The sequence below is a fragment of the Puntigrus tetrazona genome, chromosome 20 (assembly GCF_018831695.1).
Source record: "Puntigrus tetrazona isolate hp1 chromosome 20, ASM1883169v1, whole genome shotgun sequence".
Classification (NCBI taxonomy): domain Eukaryota; kingdom Metazoa; phylum Chordata; class Actinopteri; order Cypriniformes; family Cyprinidae; genus Puntigrus; species Puntigrus tetrazona.
Window position 1 is genome coordinate 22,622,034 of NC_056718.1, and position 22,445 is coordinate 22,644,478.

At 39.2% G+C, this 22,445-nt stretch overlaps 1 protein-coding gene across 2 annotated transcripts in view; it reads left to right on the plus strand.

Annotated features, from left to right (window-relative positions):
* The first annotated feature begins 354 nt into the window (after positions 1-354).
* runx2b (RUNX family transcription factor 2b) overlaps positions 355-22,445 on the plus strand; it is a 39,931-nt gene continuing 17,840 nt past the window's right edge. The window contains exons 1-5 of one of the 2 annotated variants that reach the window (XM_043218704.1): positions 355-886; positions 1,094-1,200; positions 15,166-15,425; positions 16,391-16,547; positions 19,200-19,304. In XM_043218704.1, the coding sequence (XP_043074639.1) occupies positions 1,143-1,200; positions 15,166-15,425; positions 16,391-16,547; positions 19,200-19,304 (580 nt within the window). In that variant the 5' untranslated portion in view covers positions 355-886; positions 1,094-1,142. The remainder of the gene's footprint in view (positions 887-1,093; positions 1,201-15,165; positions 15,426-16,390; positions 16,548-19,199; positions 19,305-22,445) is intronic. The other variant, XM_043218703.1, reaches the window with a different exon arrangement.

The window sequence follows — 22,445 nt, forward strand, 5'->3', positions numbered from 1 at the left end:
GATATCTGTACTGTAAAGTTAACGAGGTTAACTTCGCGCCGAAATGAAATATCTGCCACATTCCATGCATTCCAGACTTTCGATACGTTCTAACGACAGCATTCTTGATCTGTTTAAACAAATACCTACAAGCAGGATCACAGAGCCGCCCAGAGCCACTGCCAGGCAAACGTCTGCGTGCCGTGTGAAACCCGTGAGTCACACAGAGAGCGTGATAGTGGTTTGTCACATGCTCTTCTTCGCACACCCGGCCGTCAGGTACGGAATAACGTATCGCCTCTTACAGGAATGCCTCGTTTGAAGAACAGAGAGGCCGACTCATGCGGAGATAGAGACGCGCTGTGCCAGGCATGTATTGGGGCTTTATGAGTAAGCAGCTGAAAGAAGAGTAAGCTGCTCTCCTCGCATCACCTCAGGGTCAGAAGAGACAGGCTGCAGCACGCCGAGCGACCAACAGGGAAGGATGGAGAGGTAGAAAGAGAGCAGCAGGGAGAGAAGCACGAGCGTTCACGCCCCCCTCCGAAGCCTCATGACTCACGAGGGGTGAGCGGCAGCATCACGCCCACCCCTTCCCTCTCCAGTGCCAGGAAGAGCCGGCAAAACCACGCGTCTCCAGAAGAAGGAAAACAGAGGAAGGAAAAAAGCTGGCCCGCACGACTCCAGTGATGTCACGAGCATGTGACCCTGCTTCTCCAGTGACAGCGTTCTGAGGGAAAGAAAAAAGATTTTTTAAAGGCTCGTGCCTCTTTGGGTTTGTGTGAAGGCTCTGCTCACCTCCCGAGCAACCACAGAACCACAGAAAAGTTCGGCTCGGGATTTTTGCACGGCGGCGCTTCAATGGTTAACTGTCGCCGGTCAACTTCAGGTTTGAGGACCGCACCAACCAGTAAGTAAGCTTCGACCGCACTATCCTCTGCAGCGAGCTTGGCTCCGCGCTGTCCAATAAGGCGACAGATTTTTGCATTTTTTTCCCTAAACCAGAACTGGTCATTACTTGTGGTCATGAAAATAGTTGATACAAAAACGCATTTCTTGTGGATGTTTTTTCCTTTTTTGCATCTTCCCCTGGCACGCCGCTCGCTCTCAACCTAAGAGGCGTCAAGGGTCACCGAAAACCGCAGAGAAGCGAAATTTGGGCAACCATGGCATCCAACAGCCTCTTTAGTTCTGTGACCCCATGTCAGCAGAACTTCTTCTGGGGTAAGTGCTCGAGGTTTTCACCCTGTTTCTGACCATGCGGTAGAGCGTATAATAAGAAGCTGCGTTTTGAAAGGCAACAATCATGCGTTGATGTTTACAAACATTCGGCTAGGCCAGTCCGTCCGAAATCCTGCCTGCGTTGTCATTTTTGGTGTAATGCATGCTTTTTGGGATGTGTGTAAAAAACCAGGAGTGTGAAATCGAATATAAAAGCAACTAAGTGAATGTTTGACATTGATTGTTAGGTTAGTGGGTGTGTACATGCTGAAAGCCCAGAAGGGTTAGAGTTGAGAAAGCCACCAGAAATTTGAGAAATGTTCTAGATATGTTCTTTGCAAAATGCATTTAATTAAATAGAGCGTGCACATCTCTGCTTTGCATGTTTCTCATAAATATGTATATTTTTTGATACCCCACGCTTCGACATTTTATTAATATATATGAGAATGTCTGAGATTTTATAAAACGAACTAACAGGCAAGCACGAATCCATGCTGTGCGTAAAAAAATATGACTTTCTCATGTCATGGAGAAAAAGAGAGCCCATTCATACTGATGTATGGGTTTTGCCGAATCCTCCAAGAGAAATGTTGTAAAGCCGTTTTCAAGTCTAAAGGTCTGCTTTCCAAACACAGCTGTGCGAGGCCTGTTCCCTCAGCATGCTTGCTGTTCTCAGCCGTACGCAAACCCGAGAGCCACTTGCAGCAATCAGTGCCTTCTATTAGCATGTTAACCTCTGACCCTCTGCGTGCTCCCAGGGGTGAGACTAGACCAGGATGAGAATGGGACGGGGGAAAGCTCAGCGCCTGCTGTAGGGCAGCCTGGCTTGATTGTGGTTTGGGCAGATACGTGCAAATGCATAGTCAAAACCCACCTGGGACCCTCGCTTTGAGGTTTCGTGTGGTTTTATTAAGAGAGGTACAGTAGATGCTTGGTTTAAATCGTCAATGATTTGTTATGTTTGTATGTGGTCAGAGCGTTTTGGTTTTTTTTAAGCATCATCTTATATTTGATGGAAAATTATATATCTGTTTGGGATATCAGAGACAACCAGTCCTGTTTGATAGCTCAAAAAATATTTCAGCTCGACAACAATTTCACTTCTAAGACCCCAGATATAAAACATGAGTAAATGTTTATAGTATCTCTCTACAGTATGTTTTAATGACACCATTTTTTATTTTTATTGCAACTTTGTAATTTCAAATTAAAATGCATTTTGATGTTGCTTGATAAGTTTGGAGGAACATTTCAGAAAAAAATGATGAGTTACTAATACTATTAAAAACAACAACAACAGAGGCCTCTCTAAAGTGTGTTCAGTTTGACTTGATACGTAATGAATACATTTTATACATTTTAACGATTTCAAAATGAGATTGTTTTAAACTTTTCATATTAGTGTGAGCTAGTATCACTACTAGTGAAGAAGGAGGAGGCAGAAAAGAAACCAGACCCAAACAGACACATTATATTTCATTCAGGCTCCACTATTGAGAGATTTGGATTTAATTAAGTAGAAAACATTCTCTGTAACGCTGCCTAATGACAGATGGGTGTGGAGTAATTGTCTACATGTGTGGCATGAGACAGACTCGCTAGGTTTCTCCGGGGCATATTTTGTTGCTCATTATCAAAACCGAGCTATACAGTATTGACAATTATCCCATGGTAGCAATTATCATTTAGCGAGAATTTAAGGGAGACGTTTAAAAAAAAAAAAAACCTAAGACTGATGAAAGAAATGAAGACGGTTTAGAGACTCCAAATCCGTAAGCATTCCAGAGAATCCAAGGATCCCGAATAATTTGCGAGCAACATCAGATGAGTATTAAAAGGCAGCTTCTGTTGCATGCATCGTCCGCTCAGATCCCACCGCCCGCCGTCATTCCTGAGACGTCTTAAAAGCAAACCAGACTTACTTTTTCCAAAGCAGTGCCAGAGCAGGGAAGCCCTCTCATCAATAGGTAATTGAAGCGAGGGGAAAATCTCTGACCCTGAGCTGCAGCTTCTGTGAAGGAGAGGACCATCTAAAAATATCATCAAAGCCATATTCATTTGGTGCTATTTAATTGTAGCTGGCAAGCAAACATGTAATTTTGACAGCAATTTTTAGATATTGAATGGTCCTTGGGGTAGATTCATTCGCTAACAGTCAGGTAGAGCTTTGTGTCTAAATTACATATTTAATAAAACGACTTTGAGGTTGCAGTCCCCCTAATCACTGCTGATTAATTCTTTAACCAAAATAACATAAATTTAAAATCAGTACCAAATATCATTACAGTTATGGAATCGAGGCTGGATCTGTTTATCCATCTATCTCACTTTCATTCTCAGAAAATAATAACTTCTACCATGGGATCATTTTTCATATGAAACGCTTCACAAGCACAGCAAGATGTACGTGTTGCTGAAAATGTAGGGCCATTACCCGTGATCTTTCTCTCTTTCTTTTGGTTTGTGCAGTTTAAATTGAAAAGTGAAAAAGAGAAAAGTCACATGACAGGAAGCAATGCCTCAGCATTACCATGTCAGTGTTATAATTGCAGTCTGTTCTTGCTTTTATTCTTAAAATATTATATATTAATGTTCTTTAATAGTTTAGCGTTTAAATTGTTTCAACTTGAGAACTGAGTTTTTAATGTGACTTGATAAAAAAAAAAAGAAATTGACGTTAAAGTGATAGTTCACCCCAAAACGTTCAAACTCTAAATATTAACTTGCTTTTGTGCTTTTATTCAGATTTTTTGTATGCGTACAATGAAAGTTCTGATGTTGTTTGGACATCAAACCTTTTATGTTTAAGTAAGTCATAAATGACTGTAAAATTAAGTAAATAACAATAGAATTTTCACAATATTATATCATTTCAAAATATGATATCATTCGCTGCCTAAAAAAACGGTGTTGGTGAAAACATCAGATGTGATGACGTGTCCAAAATGTAAGATTCTCACGAGATAAATTGGTAGATAAATAATGAATTAGATAGATAAATAATAAATAGCACTGTTAAATTTTGATTAACATGGGAGGGATGTATTATAGTGTCGGACACCGGCCTTTGATCTTCCAGATGAAGCTGGTAGGAACTGATGAATGAGAAAAGGAAGAGGTAATTTGATTAATGCACTTAGTCATACAGCTGAAGAGCATGAAACCGATCTCTTTTGTCACGGCCTCAGCATATGCACAGACTGAGCGCCGGAAATGACAATGGCTGGACATATAGCGTCACGATGCAACAGGTACCATCTCTTAATTTGGTTCAATTACCATCCCGCACACCCCCTTAAGGATAGAGGTGTTAAATGGAACGGTTGCACACCTGAAGAGTAGTTTCTTGGCACTGGGACGCCAGTCTTGGTTCTGGACACCCCGCGCAAGCCTAATGCTGTAATCCGAGCGGCCCAGTGACACGAACAGGAAGAAGTAAAAAAGGCAAGGGATCACCTTGCGCCTCAGAGCTGGCGCAGGAGTATGTCACAGGAGACAAACGGCTAGATCAGACACCACCCATCTGCTTCGGTGGAGGCCTTTGTGTCGTCTTCATCGCCCTCGTCTTGTTTCCTCCCACACGTTTAAACGCGATAGCTCAATCACACTCGGCACAAAAGGACCCTATCTCTTGTAAAAACCCCCTCGAATCACTGACATGCCACCTGCGCTTCGCCCCGCACCGGACACAAAGGTTTCTGAGAGGCGTTCCCGCCTACAGCGGCCCACACACACTTTCACAAAGGCCGAAACGAAATATGCACGCGGCACAAAGCCCAGAGAGAGGGAAGGAGAGCGCACACCTTGGCACCGCGTTGGGTAATTGCCTTTGATGTCACCTTAACAGTGTCCTGGGAAATGCACAAATGGGCCTGGGATCTTCTTTTCAGCTCTCAATTCACTTTTACTCAACACGCATTCAGACGGGATACTGAGAGAAAGCCCTTTAAAGTCTTTTTTAAACAGCACTTTGAACTTCAGTCAAACAGGACAGGCCTTTGCACTCCTGAGTTTTATTTTAGACGTTCTTTAATGTTCTTTGAATAGTAAGGGTAAATATGCACAGGCAGCAAATACTAGGCACTTCAAAGCGGTAACATGTAATTACAGCACATTAGTTGATTTGTTGGTGGCGTGCATGTCTCTGTGTTGTTTTGATGTGTATGTGGGAAATGGAATGTCTGTTCTCTTAGGCGAGAGAACGGCAAAAACACTCATTTAACAAGAAACTTCCCAGAGGATTTAAAGCAGATTTTTTTCAGCCTTGTTCCAAAAGCTAGTGAGCTGCTGTCAAGTGGGCATCCTAAGCACTGAACTTCACGAGTGGCTTTTTGTAATATTCTGTGTTGCTACAAACCTGTGGGATGTCGTTCAAAGGTTCGGGGTTGGTTAGATTTTTTTTATTTTTGATGATTTCGAAAGAAGTCTCATGCTCACCCAGGTTGCATTTATTTGATCAAAAATATGGTAAAAAAACAAAATGTCAAACATTTGACCATTTAAATGAACTGTTTAATATTTTTCAGGAAAATTATTACCGTAATAAATTAATACCGTCTATTTTCTTAAAAAACTGTAATATTGCAAAAGCAATTTGTGAACAGAGCAGCATGCAACATTTGGTCAAATGTTTTTTCAGCATAGTTCGTCTTCAAGAGGTATTTTTTTTTTTTACGTCTTGGTTTTTTTATGCAGTATTCTAAAATTTGCATAAAAACATATGGATGGAAACCCAGCTATTGTTTTAAACTCTTAGTGACAACAGAAACTCTCTGTGAGAAAATGCACTTCAAAGAAAGAATGATGGCATTTAACTGACAGCAGAATTTTCAGGCCAGTGTTTTTTCCTCTTAATGTCAGTTTTTTCTTTAGAAGAAAGGCAATATTGTCTGTGAAGATTATGCTTGACATACATAAATGCGCTTTCTTTAGTCATATTTTGGTCTGCCGTTTGTTATGTGCCAGAGTTCAAATTAATCACAACTTAAAAAGCAATAAACTGTGGGAACAGTGTATTTAAAGTGGTACTTCTTGTTAGTGCAAAAATAAAAAAGACCGTCAAAGACTGCGAAAACGAGAAGATCTCACCAAATATCGTAGCTTATAAAGATGCCTTTGATCTTACTGTTTTTCTCATTGGCATCTTGTTGCTTTGCAATTTCACCAGTTTCCTTTAATCACAATGCATTGAGAAACAAGCGGCCGGAAGACCCTGTGTGCAAACAGTGCCTGTTCTCATCTGTACTCAAACGGTCCTTAAAACAATCCCACATATATGTGAACACGCTCTAGCCACATGTTCATACCAACCTACACTTGACCGCTGATATACACACTCAGCCCACTCTCTGCCCATGACCTTCCCCTTCAGGGACAGTGAAATTTATCTCTCTGGTAAACAGCAACCAAATGGCCACTGGGGCACTCCTCAGGGCTTCGGAATTACAGTACGGTTAACCCAAGTCTAACGAAGCCAGATCTTTAGTGCTCTTTGCCTTCAGCACGACCCTGTGGTGATGTGTCATCATGTGAAGCGTGCGCATTTCTTTTTGTGTTTGTGTCTAAGTGCTGTGGAAAGGTGTTTCTGCAATAGAAGAAATAAAAACGTTAACTAATAAACTAATAATTGCAACCTTGCAATGTGCAAGCTTGTAACTCACTTGTGATGAGAAGAAAAAAATCTGAGTTGTGACATATAAACTTGAAGTTGCAAAAAAGGTCCTGTGTAGTGAGGGCATTGTATTTAAAACGTAAAGCAGAATTCTAATTTGGAAAAACACTTACGTTAACTAACAACTTGCTCATTTATAACAAGCAATTCCATAACCTAAGATGTAGTAGTAAAGTTTTCTTTTTTACATTTATCTAATATTATCAATCAGATGTTTCACAAAATTTGCATTTATTGTTTTATCGTTGCTGTTGTTTCCAAACCAATCAGAACAGACCTGCACATGTTGGTTTGAAAAGCATAGATTTATAGTTCCTCCAGGGGAAGTTCACAGGAGGCTACTGTTTTTAAAGTACAGAGAGTTTTCACCGTATTCTGATTTGCTGTATGATTTATTTCCATTTGATTGGTGAAATTGGTGTTTTATAAAGATCTGACAGTCTGGCCCTGAAGCCAGTTACACAATAAACATGTATAATTAGTGTAATTGGATGGCCTCCAGGGTTTTTAATCAGCAAAGTAGCTTATGTTGATTTAATTTGACTTAGATGTGTTGCACATTTAGATCAAGATCTTGATGTCTAGAGGAGATCTTCAGAAGGATAATTACATTTTTTTTCTCCCAGTCACAGCGTCTTTATGGAGAAAAAAAAAATCAACATTGTATGAAAAAAGATTATTGGAGTAAGTTTTGCTATACTCTTTTTGCTATTTCATTATTTATTGATTAAATACTAAAAAATACTGCAATCTAGACTAGCTGTAAGGCTTAGCAAAGGTTTATAATTCAGATGTTTATTGTTATTTAACCCCTCCAGCTTAGGAGTTAAATAAAAAAAGGAATACAACACAGTGAATTTGAGACATCTGAGATCCCTGCAGTGAAATGCCAAAGAGTCATTTAGTTCAATTCTGAAAATGTCTAGATTGCACTGGTATGTCGCAGGCGAACCACAGGCATATCTCTCCTAAAGTGCAGCGATTACCAATAATATAAATTCTCCCAATGGGATTCGGGAAGTCAGTCAAATGTTCCTTCACGAACTGAAATTCTTCAGAGTTTGGTTCAACACCCTAAATTAGATATCATTTGGATTTCAAAATGTGGTGCACATTTTTGGCTGCTGCAGAAAAATCGCTCCAACTTTTGCATAAAGCAAAGACTTCTGCATTTACTGTAGTTTCAGTGTAGCTGCATGAAAAGAGCTGCAAAAGTCATTAAATATTTTGATTTATTGGAACGCGTTCACTTGTGGATCATCTTCGGGGGTGCCTCGAGAATATCTGCTCGTCATTTTTGTGCAGACAAAGGATTCATATTTTGGTGAAGCCATTAGTGTAACCAATCCCATAAAGCAATCTAAAATGGTCAATAGAGATGTAAAAGTATTTATTCTTCAAATGTTTTTTTAAAGAAAGAAATTAATACTTTATTCAGCAAAGACGCATTAAAATTATCCAAAGTGACACAAGTACTCTTTATCTTGCTGTGGATACAAAAATAGATGTCTGAGTGTTGAGAACCTATTACTCTTTTTTTTTTTTTTTTTTGGCCATTTAAACACATTCGATCAACTTCCATTGCTGTAACAGGGTGAGAGAGTTTAAAGAGATGAATATAATCTTTGCAGGCTGGAGTTGGCTCCGAAAGAAAATATTCCCAAACCCTAAAGTCATTGTGGCAGTATCATTACCCTATACTTGCAGTAGCATTTTCTCTCAATTACCTCCCTGCTATCACATTTAGCCTGTTGCCGTAACCATCACGGGACACGGAGACTGGGAAGACTAAACTAAACTCAATTTTTTTTAAACTTAGGTTTTTGGGTTGTGTTACCGTTTCCCCCTAAGCACCGGGAACGACCAACTCTAGTTGAAATGTCTTGAAAGAATAGAAAGCTGGACAGGTTTGCTCCCCATGAGAATGATTCGATTTCGAGCAAACAATGGCAGCCTTATTTTTATGCAAAAGAAATATCGGACCAGTAGCCAAGCAAATCACCTGGTCCCACAGACTTTTGACGTGCTGGAATAATTCATTTAATCCGCTGCTGTGCGCATACGGCCAGGTTACATTTTACCGCTTTTCTAAGATTTGCGTTCAAAAGAAAGCAGCTCTTTGCAGCTGCTGTAATATCCCGACTTTCTCTTTTTTCCTTTCAGCCAGACTTTTTTCTATTTTAAACACCTGAGCGCGAGCCCTCCTGCATCCAAACAGCGAAATAAAGCCGGAGCTGTACAGCAGCAAGGCGATAGGCGATAGTTCCCTTGCGAGTCGCTTTCTGGATACCTGCCTGTTTGGGTTGTCCTCCGGTTACTCAATCCATCAGTAGTTCATATTATACAGCCACTAAATCTTCCTCAATCTACTGCGGGATGAGGTGAAATCCCCGCACATAAATCTGCTATTAGTTTTACCTTGCACACAAAATACAACTAACTGACTGTGGATACATGAGAACGGCGTAATAACTATAAATATTTTTCAACTAACCGGGCCGTTACAGAGAGGAAGTAGAGCCGTGCAATCCACAGCGGAAGGGGAAAGTGTGAGGTGGAATTCTCAAGGTTAATCTGGTCCAAAATAAGCACGCTCTTGTACAGAAGTGATACCCGACCCTCGTCCAGGAGTGCCTGGTTGTGTGGGTCTGCTATAAACTGATCCCTTGATTATTCCTTAGACTCTGCTGAATAAATCACTAATACACACTCGCTCAATTACGCAGCAGATATCGAATGGAAATGCGACCCCTAACCTATGCATGTAAAAGGAAGACCCCTTTTAGGATTGATGTTTTATTTTAGGTACTGTGGGGTTTTGGATGATAAAACAGTAGAGACGGTGTCCCAAAAGGTAGTATTTAATATTTTAATTGATAATACTTTGAAGTCGATAACATTACAGTTACACTGTTACAGTTACTTTACATTTTATTCCAAAAATTAATTCACCATTGTGCCTCTCCGAGCTACATGTAGTTATGGGATTGCTGAATGAGCCAGTGTTTCAGTTCATTCAGGGAATATACTTACCATCGTGAGATAGACTGGTTCGTTCAAAACACTGATTCATTTAGGAACAAATCTAGTGAACGTTTTTATTAATAGGCCGTTGAAATTTTCAGTCAACCGATTTGTTCAAAACACTGATTCATTCAGAAGCAAAACTAACGACTGTCTTTATGAGTGAGCCGCTGAATAATTCAATCGCTCGATTCATTTACAACACTAATGATATTGTATCAACGCTGCTTCGTTCAGGAGCATGACTTGTGAGCATCTTTACGAGTGAGCCACAGAATCGTTCGATCTGATTTATTCAGAAACAAAACTACTAATAGACTTATAAGTAAGCCATTAAATCATTTAGTGTTTTCGATGAATCTATTCAATGATTTGATGACTCATAAAGTAACAAAGGGTATGTACAAATCTTTTCGAAAAAATTATTTACAAATTTTTGGCATTAAAATAGTATTGTCAGGACTTACTAAGGACATGCAGTGAAGAATGTAGCGTTACCCATTTGTACGAGTTAACCTTTCAGAAGCAAAATTTATGGGAGGAGAGTATTAAAATGAATCAAACAATGCAATAGATTAACCTTTGCGCGTGTCAAATTGCTGATCTTTGCGCCATTTTTAACAACCCAAAAAAGCATGTCTTAACGCAGGCGGTAACTTGCTCTTGGTAGATTGCTCTGATCATTAATGAACTGATCTGGCTGCCTGTGTTCTTTAATGTGTGCACTGTTATTAAATCATCTGCAGAATTTTCCTCTCCCATCTGCGCTTTTATGGAACCTCGATCTAATTTTTTATATAAATTATTTTGTGATGTTAAACGTATCACTGATAGTAAGTATGTTTTTGTTGACATGTTCGTAACAAGATTGGACAGCTCACTTTTGCTAAGGTTACCTCATTATGTAAAAAAAGGTTTGCGAGCTGCAGTTAAAAAATCAATTCATATACATGATATTTATTTTTAATATAAATATTTTTATCCACTTCCGAACACTGGTGATAAAGTAGGCCTCGTGAAAATATTACAGTGACGCATTTGTTTTCACTCACTCAATTCATGCAGGAGAAGTAAACTGATGCAGAACTAGTTGCTCACAGTTCTATAAGTCAAGGAGAGAACGATAAATCTCCGAGCCATCACCATGACGACGGCCCTCCATCTCCTATACTTGACTTCAATGTTACGGGTATTTTAATGGGTGCCTTTGTCACATATTACCAGTCTCTTTATTCCCCTTTTCCCCCTCACAAGCCGCAAAAGTTCCTTTTCTGTTCCTATTTTTATGTACAAGTGATCTCAATTAAGGACCTCCGTGAAGGCTAGAGGCGGCAGACAGTCATGCCAATGAGAGCAAAAAGGAAATTGTCTTTGTAGCCTGCCACCACCACCACCCCCAAAACCAGCCCCCACATCTCCATCACCACCACCACCACAGGCCCCCCACTCCACTTTCCATAACGAACGCAGCGCGCTTCCAAAAAACCATCGTGTTCCTGAAATTTGCGACCATAACACGGGTCCAATTTGCTCCCCGAGCCAGTTCTTGTGCCTCTCTGGCAACCCGAAGTCCTGAAGGTCCCGTCTGCAGTCATGATGTCACTAACCAGTCAATGACAAAATGGCAATTATGGGCTCAGATTAAATCTGGGGGTTGAAAGGATGTTGAGAAGGTCTTCCTGATGAGGTAAGGCTATGAATTCTGCGTACGAATCATCACTCTCTCGCGCATGTTCTCCTGAAGCGTGCCAAGGATGGAAAGTAACTATTTAAAATTGGAAGCCTCCGTAGCCCCATCAAATTGCTCCCCACATAAAGCCATAATTAAGTGTCTCAAAAAATGCACCACTGTGAAATGGAGCCCTGATCCAGGGACTTAAGTGGCTGTACTTTTCCTCTCAACCGTCGAAAGAATGCGGGACGAGAAAGAAGCGGAGAAAAACACTCATGTAGCACGTTACATAATCCCAGGGCTGTATGAATCTGAATTGGAGTCATTTGGATATCATTAAAGCCCTGGAGCTCAGTGTCTCTTCGTGTTTACATTACCAGTCAACAATGGTTTCTTTGTCCCGTGTCATCACTTATAATTCGCCGTGAGGGGGGGTGAAAGTGTTGCTGGCTCATTTTTTATTTTATTTTTTTTTTTTTGCGCGACTACTTGTCTGGTTGTGTTGAAACTGGCCTTTTTTCAGTACGCTGGCAGTTTTTGACGGGCTCCCCGCGCCGGATTACTCTGTCAACCCCGTTAGGAGCTCGGCCTATCACGCCATCAGCAGATAAGGGTTCGGTTACGCTCGGCTTATCACATCATCAGCGTTTGAGCTGGTCGGAATCCAGCGCGAGTGTCTGGTGACAAACCGCTCAGAATAGCGCGCGGTAATCCGGGGCTATTGCTCCGGTGGACGGCTTCTAACCCCTCATCTTTGTAGCACATCATAGCCAGCTGTGTGGGCTCCTCTTGGCTCATTAGGAGATCAAACGAGACGCCCGAAAAGAAGTGGGCAGAGCTCTGGAGGCGCAGTGAGCCACTCGAATCACGTGCTCCGCGCCGATATTGCTGGCAGATGGCGGCCATACTGTACCGGCAAAGTGGATTCAGATGTGACAAATGCTCTTTGATATCTCGTTGTGTATTTGATTTAACACGCCTCTCTGTTTGGACATGTCGACAGTCGCTTTATTTCTCTTATTAAGTTTTACTTGCATCACCGATAGCCGCGAATCGCGCGCATCTGTGTGGAATTATTAGCATAAAGCATCTCTTTTTGCATTAGGTTTATGCTATCGTCCAAGCAAATCAGCAATTGGGCAAAAATCAGGAAATACTGTTGGAATAGCACACGTGGTGTTTTTTAATGCCGTCGTAACTCTGATTTATCTTTTTATGAATTGGAAATTGATCTTTAATAACATCGGCCAATCTTAAACACATTTTCGGTGCTCGGGGCAAATGGAGATGGAGCGTAATTCAATCGCAACTTGTATAACTCAAACTATTTTTTCTCTCTCCTAACAATGTGCCAGATGCATGTCAGTGCTTCCTGAAGCTTTTTCTATCCCTCCCACGTACAAGATACTCAAAACGTACCCACGAGACCACCGCCACCCCCACTCATGCCACCCTGCAAGACTTGCATACGATACATGCGAGCAATACCAAGCTACTTCAGCCTGTTTTCCAGCTGAACTTATGAATCTGTATTCCCGAGCAAGCAGCTATAGATCATCACTTGTGATTTTGTTACGGTTTCGCAGTTGCTTTTGTTCGGCTTGATTGTTTTTCATGGCAAATATCTTCTTTTACATTGTTCCCCGTTCTTCAACACACTGAATGCATGCTTTTCCCCACTACTGAAATATTAAGATGTAATTTAAAGTTGGTATCAAGTCAAAAATTCGACAAACTTTTGATTGACTGTTGTCACTGATTAAACAAGTCTCTTGCACGGTTCTGCCAAGAATAATTAGACGCTTTGTTTATATCCTATTTGGTTTATTGGCTGTGTCTGTGCTCCCATCAAAATTATGGACCTATTATTTGGATCATTTTTTTTTTTAATGTGTGAAACATATTGCAACGCTTATGACTTGGGTTAATCACTATCCACGAGCCTGTTGAGTCAGAGGGAGAGATTGCCATCTACAGTATCACTGAGAGATGGAGAGTTAGCATTATTAAATGGCACGTGCTTCAGCTGCATTGCCAGAACGTTAAAGGCTGTGAGAAAGAAGAAAGAAGAAAGAAACTTTGCTCGAAAACGAAAGCCCGTTTAACCTGTGCTTTATGGGGTAGAGGTTTGTGTAGAAAGTGTACAACATGATGCGGAAAATATTGTTATTATGGCTCACTCATATTATCCCAGCCGGCCACACTTTCTCGGACAGAGCAGTTCTCAGTTAAAGTCCACTTTTTAAAATGCCATTCCATATAAGAAGGTATTTTTTTTCAATATTGTTGGGAAAGTTTTACACGCATTTTAAATTGAATAAATGTAAATATTTGTTGGCTAAAACTTTTTTGCCCATTTTTTAAATAATAATAAAAAAAATCCTATAATAATTTGACACCTTACCCTTTATAGCGTGACAACATATCCCCAGCTTTTGGGGCATTTATTTTCTCGTAATAGTTAATACTTACATTTCTGGACGGGCGCGCATATGTGAAAAATATACAAATTTAGCAAATGCAGATAAATAGCTACAGACCAATCTGCATTTAAAAAAAAAATGTCCAGTCGCCCTTTTTTGGTATCTGAAAACACAAACACAATATCATTGTAATTACTGTGTGGTTTAATATCTGCGCGTGCATATTCCATTGGCACTGTACATAGAGAAAAGTGCCTGGGCTAATTTAATAACGTCCTTTCTGTGACCGATTTCAAGGAAAACATAAAAATGATATATTTTCTCATAATGCAGTAATTGAATCTATTCGGAACCACAAGAGGCAATTTATCCTGTTTCCATTCAGATATTATAAGTGATAACAGCCATGCAGTTTTCAACTTTCACGGGCAAAGTTAAGGACTAAATATATAAACTCTGCAGATTGACTCGAGTTGAAATTTTATGGTGTGATCGGGACATCACGTGTTTGAGTGGCATCGCTGTAATGAACTATATGAACCACAAAAAAGAGAATCCCTGTCTTCAAAGACCAACCACATTGGAAGCAACAAACATTTCGCCTCCTGGGATCTTTTCATCCTTTAAAGCCTAACTTGATCCCGCGCTCTCCAGGGAGCGCGATCGCGGGAAAGCTCCATCCAGCCTGCACACCGGAGACAAAATATCACCTTATATTTATTATTAGCCGTACTAATGCAATATACTGTTTATATGCAATGAAATCCGACCGACTGTAAGTCTTTATACGGACTGGAAGCGATCGCGTGCCAGCGCGCTCCAGAGCCGCTGGATACACCTACGTTTTATGAATTATTTCTTTGACGTTTTGCGTAATCTGCTAAGATGTGATCAGTAAAATCGTAAAATATTTCGCAGAGCTGACCCAGCCGTGCAAAATCTCCTTGTGGCGGTGAATTAAGCGCCTTTTAATACAGGAAACGTCGTTAATGACGACTGCGCGCAAAGCGCCAATTGAAGCGTGCTCGAGTGTGTGTAACCCGCAGCACTTCCCAAACTCATCAGACTGCCGCGCTGAGCGCACGGAGAGGGACTGACGGCGCTCCGTACACGCAAACAGAGGACATACGCTAGTCTTTGGCTAATTTCGGCTGTTGTGATGCGCATTCCCATAGATCCCAGCGCCGGCCGGAGGTTCAGTCCGCCGGTGTCGGTGAAGATGAACGATGTGAACCCGAGCGCAGGACAGCAGCAGCAGCAGCAGCAGCAGGACGGCGCCGTGGTGCCAAGGCTCCGCGCGCAAGAGAACCGCTCCATGGCTGAGATCATCGCCGACCACCCCGCCGAACTGGTCCGGACCGACAGCCCGAACTTTCTCTGCTCGGTCTTGCCTTCTCACTGGAGGTGCAACAAAACTCTCCCGGTTGCGTTTAAGGTAAGAGCTCGTTTTTTTTTAAATCGGCATTTTTGGAAAACGCGCTGGCCCGTGCGAACACGGACTTTTTATTAAAGCGGCGCGCGTGGCTTTTAAACGTTTGTCGCGTGATAGTTTTTAACGTCGGCGTAACTTTACCGAGCGAGAATTACGAAGCTCGAGCCGTTTTAACAGACACGCCGACAAATCCTGGCGCGCAATATAACGTTCTATATCGCGTTTAAACGACGTTAATGGTAATATGCAATTTAACAAAGCACGCAAAGCGATGCTTACGTTTTGTTAGGGGATGCGTAGAGACCCATCAGTCTTAAATGATGCGAACAGCACCCCGTGTGAATTTCGATCGGTTTTGCTGAATGTGTTTATAATTTTGTCAGTTTATCAGGGACTGCATTGAGCCTTTGTGCTATTTATAAAAGTTTTTTTCTTAATGGCACTAGACCTCAGTGGAACAAAGATTCATTTAGAAAGAAATATTGAAATTGCTCTGGCATTATTCACTGTTTGATGTGCAATCCTGGCCTGTGGCAGAATCTTTGCTCTTGGTCAGGCCTGGGCAGGTGTGGTTAGCTGTTAGGTAATTTGCCAGATTAGTAGCTAGATTAGTAATGATGAAATAGAATCGCGAGGTCACATGCAAACATATCGCTTTAGGTGTGACTGATGTATCAATAATCTGATGCAGCCTACATTTTTTGACCCTATTAATGTTTATTAAAGATGATGATAGAGAGACGCGCACACGGTGTAAACATGACAGATATAGATTTGTTAAATAAAGAAATAATGCTAATAATGTTTTAATTATAGAAACATGTTTTTCGTGATTATAATTAATGAGCAAGTTTCTTTTCGCATTAAATATGCGAGTTATTTGCTGATTATGATCAGAAGTCACAGGAGCTGTGTAAAGACGTCTCGCATGCACTGTGTAAAACGTTGCATCACCGTTCTCTCCACAGGTGGTGGCCCTGGGAGAGGTTCCTGACGGGACGGTGGTCACAGTAATGGCTGGGAATGATGAGAATTACTCAGCTGAGCTCAGGAATGCCTCAGGTGTTATGAAGAACCAGGTCGCCCGCTTCAACGACTTGCGCTTTGTGGGCCGAAGCGGAAGAGGTCAGTTTTCTGATTGTTGAAGCTTTTAAATCCCTTAACGTACGCATGTTGCAATGGGAAATGTGTCCATATGCAGAAACCACTTTACACTTGTGAAACCGTTTGATTTTTTTTTTTATTATTGCTGCTTTCATTTTAAAATATTAGAAGCATCCAAAATATAAAATAACCAAGAATGGAAATATAGGTGTCATGCATGATAAACATATCATCCTGGGATGCTTTTTAAACACTGTTGAAGAACTACTTGATGCTTTTATTTAACTATTTATTTTTTTATTTATTAGATGTAATTAGACCATTGTTCCCATTCACCTCAATGGCAAAAATTGTCCCAATTTAATTAAATGTAATTCAACCTGTGGTACACAGATGATATGTACAAATAATGAATAATTACCTATAAAATGATTTAAAAATATTTTAGCATATTTTAGCAAAAAATGTAATCCAGTAAAACCATTTCATTCAAGCGTGCCAAAGTTTGAACTGACAGTGCGACTAACAATGCACTTCATGCCAGTTTCTGTGTGTTTTACGCAAGCTTACTCTATTACGGGCTGCATTATCACACCATGCGTTTTTTTAGTAAGCTTAATCATTTTGTTTTTATCTGTACTTGCGCAATGTCATGTGGAGAAATCCTCCAGGGAGATTTGGTAGCAGAGGCACGCGGTCACACAGGGACACATGACATTCTTAGAATAATTATAGTCAGTCTGTGTACTAAGCTATCAGTTACGAGCCAACACCGTTGTGAAACCACATCACCACATTGCCGGTAAGAATGCACTCATTAAATTACAGGTCTATCTGCGTTCTGTGCTAAGGTTTCTCAAACCATAGACGGAAACCTAGCTGTCTGCGTAACAGTCTTTAGTGCGCTCTGTAGTTCTGCTTATTGTTAAGATTACTATTCTTTTTGTCCTTTTAGAATCACTGCACAAAAACTAATGATGGTTTTTAAACACTACCTGTCTGCAATTGGTCAGTCAGACAGATGGCCACGCCTCCAAACTCACGCCATTGGTCGAGCCAAATTGAGAGTCGCAGGCTACATTCGAAATCGCATGCTTCCATACTTCATTGTTGGGGCGAAAAACAGTATCTGAATATAGTAGGTCGGAATTTACGGTATTCATTAGGGATATGCGAGACTAGTCGACTTGTTAATTAGAACAGTTGAAATTTGAAATACTAGTCAGCTAGTTATAATGTATACATTTTAAAAATAATACATTATTTTGAAAAGTAAATATATCTGTATCTATAGCTCACCGCAGGGGAGCCGACGTTTTTCGGAAAGGTTTTGCTGTATTTTTATGTTGTTTTATGTTATTTTTATTATTATTATTGTTATGTTATTCATTATTATATTATATTATTTGTTATTATATTATTATGTTATTTATTATTATTATGTTATAGCCATGAGATGTAAAATGTACCACCTACTGTATGAGAGTGAATTAGCATTTTCATTTATCCCTCCTGCTGTTTTTGTTCTGTAAATGATTACTGTTTAAAGGGAAATAAGAACAGCTCTGATAATGAAATGAATCACATATACAGTACAGATGTTCTTCGTTGTCTTCTGAGGGTTTCTTACTTTTAGACCAGTCGACTAGTTAGTTACAACATATCTATTTAAACATTAATAAAATTAGTTGTAGTCCACATCCGTAGCACTGATAAAACGGTAACAAAAGGTACAGTATCCAGTTTACTACAACCATCAAGATTCTGAAGTGTGCGTCTGATATTATCTGAAAAATATTACTTTTTTTTTCTCATGCACTCACACACACACACACACACACATATATATATATATATATATATATATATATATATATATATATATATATATATATATATATATATATATATATAAATTAATTAAATTACTTACTAAGAATGAGCTGCATATTGTTTTCTCTGCATGGGGAAAATATTTTAACCTACAGTATAAAGGTTTACACACTTCAGCTTTACATTTAGCGTCGTTTAAAGCTTGCACACTCCACGAAAAGATGAAACAGCAACGTAAACCTTTTAGTTCTTTGATTCGTAAAGCTTCATGATTTTTGACACTTGAGGTTTCTTTGATTTTCCGAAGATTCCAGGTCACAATGACATGCTATATATTGTATTACCAATATGCGCAAATTATTTTTACATCATGAGAGCCATTTGGTCGTATTTAATTATATTTTATGATCCCAAGTCCTCTAAAATCAGTGTCAGCAGATCTGTGCTGCTGTGTGGTGCTGAGATTCCACGCGTCTTGCCAGCTGTTTCTCAGCATTGCCAGTATTCCACCCACTACTTCCTGTCTCCAGCAAACCAGGGGCATTCATGAGTAGGAACCACTGGAGCGTCATGTTAATCCCTTGTTCCCCTGCGTTAAACCACCAGAGAGCACAAATTGTCTGGAAACGGTGTTTAGGGAAGTGAGCTGTCTAGATGCCCCACGGTGTAGCGTTGCGCAATTTTTCCGGCAGCCCGCCGGACTTCGTTCTAAGACTAGCGCAAAAACCATTATCGCTAATGCTACTGTATCTTTAAATGCCCCCCTGAATTAATAGTTCGGAGCGCTCAGCCTTGCTTTGACAGTGAGTAAAGCCCTTAAATGTTTCTGTGTTTGCACAGGGAAGAGCTTCACCCTGACGATTACAGTATTCACAAACCCACCGCAAGTGGCCACTTACCACAGAGCCATTAAGGTCACGGTGGACGGACCGCGGGAGCCCAGGAGTGAGTACACCTTATATTACATACTGCTGTGACTAACCACATCCATGAGGCCTGTCATCACGTTCACCTCTCTGTTGGGCCGCAATCGCACCTCATCAAAGGCTTGCGGTCGTTCGGTGCGTGTGCCAGTGATTGATTTATTTATTTTTCGATTTCTGCCTCAATCCGATGTCGTGAAATCATTGCCCGAGGTAATTCTCTCTGGGTAGACGGATTGATGACTTCGAACAGACTGGAGCTTTCGGGTTTGCTGTTACCGTAAAGAAGTATAAGTATAGCAATAATTTTTCAGTTTTATGTTTAAAAATATGGATAAAAGTTCCACAATCCCTTCCATGACTAATTCATTGGTATATATATATATATATATATATACACATGACTTTTGAGTGAAACGGGATATTCAGTGGAATATTTTTGGAAAGAGGGGAAAAACTAAAACCGTAGCGTGTGCTCTCCAATTCATGAACGAATCACTGGTTTCTTTTCTTTTGTAATGAATCGGTTGAACCATTCGCTGAATGATTCTTAATCAAACGCTGGAGTCATTAGACCGAATCATTCGGACAACTCACTTCCTCAGCGAATCGTTAGTCTGACTCACTGAGCTGCAGGTTATCATTTCCTGTGTAAAATGAGTCGAGAGCCATTACTGTGATGTGACTTAGAAGGCAACATTAAAAATGCAAAATTTGTAAGGTTTGGGAAACCGTAATCAATCTGTTCTGACTGGGCTCCTGTGACTTCTGCCTTTTAGTTGAAGATACGTACACAGTTTTAAAGTTTTAAAGTCGATATGAATCAAAATTGATTGTATTTTAGAGGTATTAATTTTTTTTTTATATAATTGAAGTCATTCCGATGGTTCTTTAAATACAGTATTAAAGATTAAAATTAAATTTATATATATATATATATAGTAATATGTCCACTAGTAATAGTAGTTATATAATTGTATTAGTGTAAGATAAATTGTTAATTAATTTGTCAAGATATTATATTTTATGAAGTTTTATTAAATGATACTTCTCCCATTATATGTCATTTAAATATGTAATATATCAGTAATTAATATTTATAACAATGATGATAGCAATGATACTAATCATTTTACATTTTATTGAAAATATTTTATATTCAGCATTTTATTACATACAGTACTTTTTCACTTTTTCTTTATGCACTCAATATAATTATATGTTTGGTTTTTACATAAACGCCATCATTTAGGAGTGGCCTGAAAAAAAAAACAATAACCAAAACCCTGCTTTGAATCGTGCACAATGCCATGAATGTGCACTGACAAAATAAATCTAGCTCAGTTTAACTCCAGAGAATTGACACTTTTGCGTGTTTGATGGTAGCCGCCCCGGTCTGTCGGAGTTATCTTTACAAGCTGTCTGTCTGGGCGTTGGGTTAGCGTCTGCACAGAGGTTCTACAACGGTAACATTGTGCTTGCATCAGCTTGTTTTAATGGCACTTATAAAAGAGTGAAAAAAAAATCCACTACATCTCTCAGTGCCAACTGGTCTGGCGAGCAGCTGTTTTACTTTATTATGAAAAAATATATACTTTCGTCTTGGCGTAGAAATCAAGCCTATCACATCCCTAACAACATTTCTGCCTCTCTTTTTCTCTCCGACTTTCAGACTATTCTCAATGAACACATATGGTACTAGTATTTAGAGGCACTTAGACACAACGGCTGTATATGGTCTTGATTCTTCATTGTATTACAATGGCCTCTAGCAACTGCAGGCCTCGTCTTTGATGTTGAAGACTTCCTCTATTCCTGCCTTATCTATGAGTGAAGTTTTGAAAGGCTCGCAGGCCGTGTTATTGTGCGTAGGAACAGATGAAAGGGTCGGCGTACCGGAGGTCTTTTTTGTACTGCTGATTGGATATTGTAAAGCTCCTGTCTCGGCAGTGTCTTTAATATTCTTTTGCTTTTCATACGCTGTCAGACTGCAATTAAGAACGGAATAAGAATCTGCGATACACAAAGTGATTTCACAAACAGCATATGTATTATATAGCGTTGGCTGTGCATTGGTGTAGTTATGCTTGCTATTTTTTAAAAGAAGAAAATGTATTAAGCTTGCAATTCAAATGTTTCAAGCACTGTATTACCATCGCACGACATTACAAATATTTACATTTAGTCATTTTGCAGATTTATTAAATATCATGCATTATGCACTGTATTAAACAGGCCATTTTTATTTTTAATGTTTAAAAATTTTCTATTTACTATTTAAGCATTGTTAAAATCATATTTAAAAATAATTCTTATTTATTATTATTAATATTGCACAATTTAATTGTGCACGACAAGACCATTAATATTCACTGACAAAATAAATATATATATTTTTTTACTTCAATTTGATTTGTTTCCAAAATGTGGACATTTCTAATCTAGCATTGTGGAAAAAAATGTCTTGGTAGTTTGATAAAATGCTTCATGTAAAAAAGTGTTGTTGTTGATGTCACTTCCAGTTCATTTATTGCACTGCAAGGTTCAAGTGCATTGCATTACAGGATTCAGTATTCATGGCAATGTGCTACAATTACATACTAAGACACAGCCTACTGTTACTATTGCTGCAATATATATAATTACACTATTGCTATTATAGTTGGTAATATTTTTACATTTTTAAATTTTCGATTTTTATGTAAATTGTAGTAACTGTGTTGTGGTTTTTTTATATCTATGTATATATATCTATGTATATATATGTATATATATATATATATATATATATATATATATATATATATATATATATATATATATATATATATATATATATATATATATATATATATATATATTATTTTTATTTTTTTTTGTTTTTTTTTATTATATAGTACTTACAGTTTAATTCAAATAAAATAAAACAAATTTGTTGAGTTATTGTATTATATTTTAATTAACCACAGTATAACTTTATGCATACCAACTACATTTACCAGAAAAGCAAATATTGTGTGAAATATTGTGTCCCACAATGTAGTCCACTGTACTTGAACTTCCCTTTTCAGCCACAATTGTTAGCACAGCTGGTAACTGGACAGCACTTGCCTGAATTGAACATGCGGTATGATGGGGTCAATGTAGCTGTGAAATTAAATGT